This window comes from Ctenocephalides felis, unplaced genomic scaffold (assembly GCF_003426905.1).
Source record: "Ctenocephalides felis isolate EL2017-DRISC unplaced genomic scaffold, ASM342690v1 CF-g0.4_SCAFFOLD_01170, whole genome shotgun sequence".
Classification (NCBI taxonomy): domain Eukaryota; kingdom Metazoa; phylum Arthropoda; class Insecta; order Siphonaptera; family Pulicidae; genus Ctenocephalides; species Ctenocephalides felis.
In genome coordinates, this window is record NW_020537324.1 from 28,774,852 (window position 1) to 28,781,539 (window position 6,688).

The window sequence follows — 6,688 nt, forward strand, 5'->3', positions numbered from 1 at the left end:
CTCAGTTTGTTATTACACATCACTTAAGTTATATAGTGCGATTATTTAAAAGTGTTATGATATTTTAAAATTAATTATTATGGATATTAAGGTAAAGTATTTATTACTAAATTTATTCATAGATTTTTTTTTATTTTATTCTCAATTATTTTTTTATTGTTTCGCTACATATACAAGATGTACAAGGCGTCTCCACCGCAGAAATAAAGTGCTGCTAATTTTATGCAATTAGAGTGTAACATAAATCTAGAATATTAATATTAATTAGTGTGCTAAATTTGTCAATAATTAAGATTGGTATTAATGTATTAATTTTATATGCATAAATTGAATAGACACGATTTATAACTTCAACATTTTTATCAATGTCTCAATTAGTGCTAATCATAATTGCTTTTACTAACGTGCCATTGTAGGTTCTAATTATATATTTATTTATTTAACGCTCGTGGCAATAATACAGTAACACAAAAGAAATACACCTTATTATGTGCGAATTTAATACAAAAAAACAACAAATGTTTATAATGATTTATGTATATACATTCAATCATATAATAGAGAAGTATATATGGGTAGGTAATATCATTTATGATTTTATTATTCTGAACTGAATAATAAGAAAAATTTTGTTTCAAAGATTTATTTATTAGATTTTTTATATTTTTTGCGTTTTGAGGATATGGAAGTCAATTATCTTCGGGAAATCTGAGGTATTAAAATGTTTTAAAATAAACTTTCAGTAAAAATCGAAGTATATACGATCAAAAATTATAATTGTTTTATATGTATATTGTATATTTACATGTTTTTATTTAATTTTTTCTAGAGTTTCTTATTGTGGTTCGTGATTGGCATTGCTTGGTGTGCAGCGGTGGAAAATACTCCATTAGTAGCAATCACAGAAAATGATGAACCAAATACTCTGAGTATCGATTTAGAACCAGATATGAGTGAACTTGATACAGCAGAATCTGCCCAGTATGGTAAGAAGTATTTTCAATTTATGAATTACTATATTTTAAAAAAGCAAACATATTGCCTGTATTAATTATAATCATTTTTTTAACTTTTTAATTAGTATATACAGTAGAACCCGTTCAAGGTAATTAAGCTTAATACCGTTTGTCATTTCGTTTAACACGAGGATTAAAAGGCATTATCGCTTCAAAAAGAAAATCAGACATTTTGATAAAAAACATAGTTTGCTGCTGAGCTTCCACATCTCAGATTCAACATTTTAAACCATTTTAAAAAATATTGCGGAAATTAAAGAAAAATTGGAGGTGCGCAGGAAAAAAGAAAAATTAGAAAAAATTTATAAATTGAATTTTTTAGTAGAATGGCTTCATCAAGCACCTGGTTTAAAACTTTCCACAAGCAGCCCCATAATAAGGTTTTAATGTTTCAATGGCTGTATAGATAGTTTATCGGCTAATCATGGTATCAGAAGATTATGATTATTAGTGAGAGAAATTCTACCAACTATTTTGACAAATAGTTTTGAGTTTTATTTCGAAATTTAGTTCAATTATTTTTCAATTTTTTATAAACATATAATGAAGTGATCTTTTTTCAACGACTGAATTATACTTAAAAGTATCTATGTCTTTGTCTTAGGTTTTTATCGAGGCGGTTACTACGGAGGAAGAAGATACTACGGTGGAAGAGGTTATTGGGGCGGAGGTTGGGGCGGCCGAGGATACTATGGAGGTAGAGGGTACTATGGCGGTTATAGACGTGGATGGTACGGATAATGTAGTACTTAAATATTGTATGATCATTCAAAATAAGATGTTGATAGAATTTGTACAATAATTTCAAATAAATTGTTGTTAGAATCTCTTTATCATGTCTTTTCATGTAGTAAATTTAGTCTTTTGTTACAAATTGAAATATGTCGATGTGAGAAAAATGAGATATTTTGAACAGTATACAGAATGTATAATAATTCGGCTGCACTGAATATTCGGTTACTATTCGGTATTCGGCATTTTCGGCATTTTTTTTAATATTCGGCCTAATACCGAATAGTTAAAATAAAAGGCGCCGCCGCGCGCTAAGCGCCAGTATTGTTTGAATTTTATATTTTATGCGATAAAGAGCTTGCAATGAATCTGCATTTGAAAACCTTTAGTTTACATAATATGATATGGAGAAATGATTTTGTTATTGTATATAATAATTTGAACTTTATCGACATTTGAGATTAAAAATGAACATGCGAGAAACTTTTTTCTGAATATACAACGGATACGTTATTGTTAAATGCATATATGTTTGTAATCATTCAACGGTTACAAGCATGTGTTGTAAATATGGTCAATAAAGTCTTTCATTATATTCAATCTAAGCATTTCTAAATAACGAACTATATAGTCGTAGGCTCTATATCGCAAAAAACACAAACTATATTCTTGGTCAGTTTTTATCTATTTTATCAAGGTTAACCTTTCTAATAATAATATATAATATAGTATTTATAAAAGAAAATATTAAGCCAGATAGTACATTAGTAGGAGCTAAAAACCTGCCGGTATCGGTCTCTGGAGCATGCAGAATATTGAGTATTGGGTATTTCATCGAATATATTATTCGTTGAAAGCCTAGTAACATAGATAAACAAGTATGCCTAGTAATAATTCATAAATTATTTACTTGCAAAGACACTTTGCTTAGTTTAGAATTATAAATAAATTCTTACAAGATTCCATTTATCAATAAAAATCATGTTATATGCTATGACACAATATTTTAGATGTGCTAGATTCTAAATATAAGATAACATTTACAGATAATTTTATGTAGGCAATTAAAAACTGCATAAATCAATATGTGTAATGTGTATTATTTACGCCTGAATCATTTGAATAATTTGAAAAATTTTTTTATGTAGTGCATAACCTTGGTAGCAGTAAAATTATAAATTCATTGTGGTTCGCAGCCAGAAGTTGGCTGAAGTGTTTATTTTTTATCAACTATATTTTATAAATTTGTTTGTACTAAAATATTATTAATTATATTGAAAAATGTCTAAGTTTGTTAGCGATATCAAGTTACTAATTGAGTGAGCTGTCAAAGATATAATATTTTCTATAAATATAAATTAACCTGAAATTATGTTTTAGAATTTTGACAGATGCTAATATAGAAAATCAAAATTTTGATGTGCTTTGTGCACAAGTGCAAAAAAGATTTAAAAGCTGACCATTTTAATGGTACTTGAATATTTCTGTATGAATACTGATATTTTTAAAGATTGTGATACTTCATGTGAGACTTTTATTCATTTATAGTTGGAACTTTGCTGAGGCTATTGATAATACAAGGTGATTTAGTTCATCCAGCACAAAGATTAGCCGCCTTAGCTATTTTGTATGATTTGAACAAAGATCTACCGCCTGGGCACGCATGCCATGAATCATTATTTATAGATCTCCTGGTATAAACATAAATTATAAATATCAAACAAAATTAAGTTCAGGATCTTATTGTCATAGATATTTCAGATCTAATTTAACAGTTTTCATCTTCTGATTAATCATCTATATAATGATTATGAGTGCAATGTTTTATTATCTCTTTTAGTGCCCTTCAGATTCACTGCTATTTAATATCACAGTTCAAGAACGAAATTTTCTGTTAACATTGATGAATGGAAGTGGAAAAGAAGTAAGAGGGCTCTAAATTATGTTGAAATGACATTCATTTTTGTATTATATTTTTGCTTCTCTTAGATATTACGCAGAACTCCAAAGCAAGTTATTCAAAGTGATGCAAAACCACTAGAAATTGATTTTTCTGGAACACAATGCTTATTAGTTCAACGACAGTCTGAATTATCATCATTATCTAAATCAGCATTGTCAGCTGTTATCCCAGGACGCGAGAGTCCGTGAGTAAACAAATAGAATACTTGGTGTGATAATGATTCATTATTATCCTAGTTGCTCATTTAAAATGGTTTTAATTCAAGTTTGCCTCAAGATCGACCTGCATTATTAGAAACAGTACAAAATTTAGTTAATCAAATTCCAATTCCGATGTTAGATAGTAGTAGCAATATATCATATGGACAAAAAGTTGTTACTTCTACACCACCAATGCAGAGGATTATTAACCCAGAATTTTATACAGTTGCTCCACCTTTGCATGTTTTTGAAGATGAGGTAAATTTTAAAATTAGGAATTAATTTTGATACTAATGTAATATATAAAAGTATATTTTTAGCTTCACATATCATCTTTCAGCTTATTTGGTTAGATCCTCAATTGCAAGAAATACATCAACCAGTATATGATTCAACATTATGTTCAAGTCCAGTATTAGGTTGTGAAGCACGGAGATTGTTAGAGCAAGCTTTTAAAGTTGCTTTACCAATAACACAACAACAGTTACTTTTATCAGAAATTGAAAGGGATGATAGAATTGTATATCGCATAGGGTTATCACCAGCACAGGTAATGCAACTGTGTAAAATTTTACATATTACATACTTTGCATTATAATGAAAAACAAAATTTATTTACAGCTTCCATTCTTAGTAGAAAATAACCCTTTGATTGCTATTGAAGTGCTTTTAAGATTAATTCATTCTTCACATATTACTGAATATTTCAGTGTGTTAGTTAATATGGACATGTCATTGCATTCTATGGAAGTAGTTAATCGGTAAATATCATTGTCATTATCTAATAAAAATATTGCTATCAAATCTAATTAAGCAATAATGTGAAATAACAAACTTTTTCAATCTACAGATTAACCACCTCTGTTGATTTACCAACAGCATTTGTTCATTTATATATAAGCAATTGCATCAATACCTGTGAATCAATAGCAGATCGATATCTGCAGAATAGATTAGTGCGTTTCTGTGTGTTTTTACAAAGTCTAATAAGAAACAAAATTATTAATGTGAAGGTAAAATGAAAAAAACCTATACAATATATCAATAACATGAAATGACTAAATATAATATTATTTCAGGAACTTTTCATTGAAGTGGAAGCTTTTTGTGTTAACTTTAGCAGAATCCGGGAGGCAGCTGCATTATTCAGGCTTTTAAAACAGCTTGATTCAGGTGAAACTAGCACAAATAATTCTACAAATAATTTGTCAATACCTGACAGTGTTTCTTCAGGCAGTAGTCCTGTTCCCATAGGAGAAAATGAAGAAAATTCATTGAATTTCAATTAGTGAGCAGTATATTATATATTTATAATTAAATATTAGACATCCATAATTTGTATAAAATTTTAACAATTTTATCTTTATTTATAATGCTGAATTTATATGACATAGTTTTATTTTTGTAAATGCAAATAAATATATTGTGTAAATTATAAGTCAAATATTCATTGTATTTGAGTGTAATATGAAATATACAAAATTTATTAATATAATATAAGATTTAATATATATATATATTATATATAATATATATTAAATCTTAATATATATATATATAATATATATAAGCTAAATTTGATAATAATTCATGTTAAAGTTTCTCCTTTAGTAACACAAGCCTCCAAATAGTCTATCCTTCGTTCTAAAGTTGTAAGTTTTTCATTTAATACTGCTAAACGTGATCGGCATGACATGTCTGGAAAATATGAATAAATAAACAAAACTATACATAGTATCAGATTTAAATATGTCACTTTATCTTTAATAGGTTTAATTATGATTCATAAAAGAATATAAAATCAGATTTTATGTTTAGTAACAACTCCTGTGATTCTAAAAAAATAAATGCACATTAAAAAGTGACGGTGTACACAAACTTTTGGTTTTTATGAATTTCTTCCTTATAAAGAATAATATGAAATTGTTTGGAATTGTATTGTAAGTGTATAATATAATTAACTATGACAAAACAGTCAAATGTAATGATAAAATTTAAGAGCATAACTATTTCATTTTAAACAACGCTATAATAATAATGATTATTACCAAATGAATTAAGAAAATCTGTTATTTTCTTTATGCTGCCCGTTATAACTTCGATGTATTCTCTATTCGCCCAATCCTGTTGAATTTGTTTTTGAAACGCCTCTCGATGTACGTTTGCCATAATAATATATTTAACTTTATAAAACAAGTGTGTTAATTATATACGAATAATTACTATTTCTTCATTAGTGTAAAGCAAAAGTTTCAATTTTTATGATTTTTTAATTTTGACAACTAAATTGGTCGCCATTTGTGATGAAATGTCAAACTTTGTTGATGTGCTGCCTCATAGAATAAAACTTCCACAAGCAATTTATTTTCCATATTTGATTAAAATATGCATTTTATAATTCAATTCTCTAAATAAATTTAAAATATTTATTGTTTAGTACAATATCTTCATATTCCAAATTTTATTTATTTTTCATTTTATACTGCGAGCTATGTGAACGAAGTTCAACCCTGTTTTCAGTGAGTGTCGGTATATGTCAAAAAAATTTATATTTCACTCGAGTAACTTATATTACAATTTTAAAATGTTATCTATTAGTTTATTGTTTTATAATTTGTGTTAGACGTATGTTATGTGATTATGTGTTCTTCATGGAAGATATAAATTAAACAAAAATGAAAGAAAACGATGGTATATTTTTGTTTTGTTAAATTCCTTTCATCTGTCATAACATAACCTGCCAATCATATCAAAAATTGTATTATTACCTTATAATT

At 27.2% G+C, this 6,688-nt stretch overlaps 3 protein-coding genes across 3 annotated transcripts; 2 read left to right on the plus strand and 1 right to left on the minus strand.

The window, feature by feature from the left end:
- The first annotated feature begins 1 nt into the window (after position 1).
- LOC113367054 (protein FAM98B-like) lies at positions 2–1,757 on the plus strand. Its single transcript, XM_026608684.1, has 3 exons — positions 2–91; positions 830–986; positions 1,621–1,757. Exons 1-3 carry the CDS (start codon positions 80–82, stop codon positions 1,755–1,757), a joined length of 306 nt encoding a protein of 101 aa, XP_026464469.1. The 5' UTR covers positions 2–79.
- A 1,272-nt stretch (positions 1,758–3,029) lies between these two features.
- LOC113367055 (CCR4-NOT transcription complex subunit 11-like) lies at positions 3,030–5,236 on the plus strand. Its single transcript, XM_026608685.1, is given in 11 exon segments — positions 3,030–3,067; positions 3,129–3,197; positions 3,199–3,218; positions 3,297–3,442; positions 3,589–3,672; positions 3,738–3,895; positions 3,977–4,169; positions 4,252–4,461; positions 4,533–4,672; positions 4,762–4,924; positions 4,991–5,236. Coding segments are annotated over 11 exon segments (1,431 nt in total). The 3' UTR covers positions 5,201–5,236.
- A 263-nt stretch (positions 5,237–5,499) lies between these two features.
- Positions 5,500–6,092, minus strand: LOC113368096 (probable protein BRICK1-B). Its single transcript, XM_026609659.1, has 2 exons — positions 5,960–6,092; positions 5,500–5,609 (listed from the first exon to the last, which is right to left on the minus strand). Exons 1-2 carry the CDS (start codon positions 6,078–6,080, stop codon positions 5,500–5,502), a joined length of 231 nt encoding a protein of 76 aa, XP_026465444.1. The 5' UTR covers positions 6,081–6,092.
- Between the last annotated feature and the right edge of the window lie 596 nt (positions 6,093–6,688).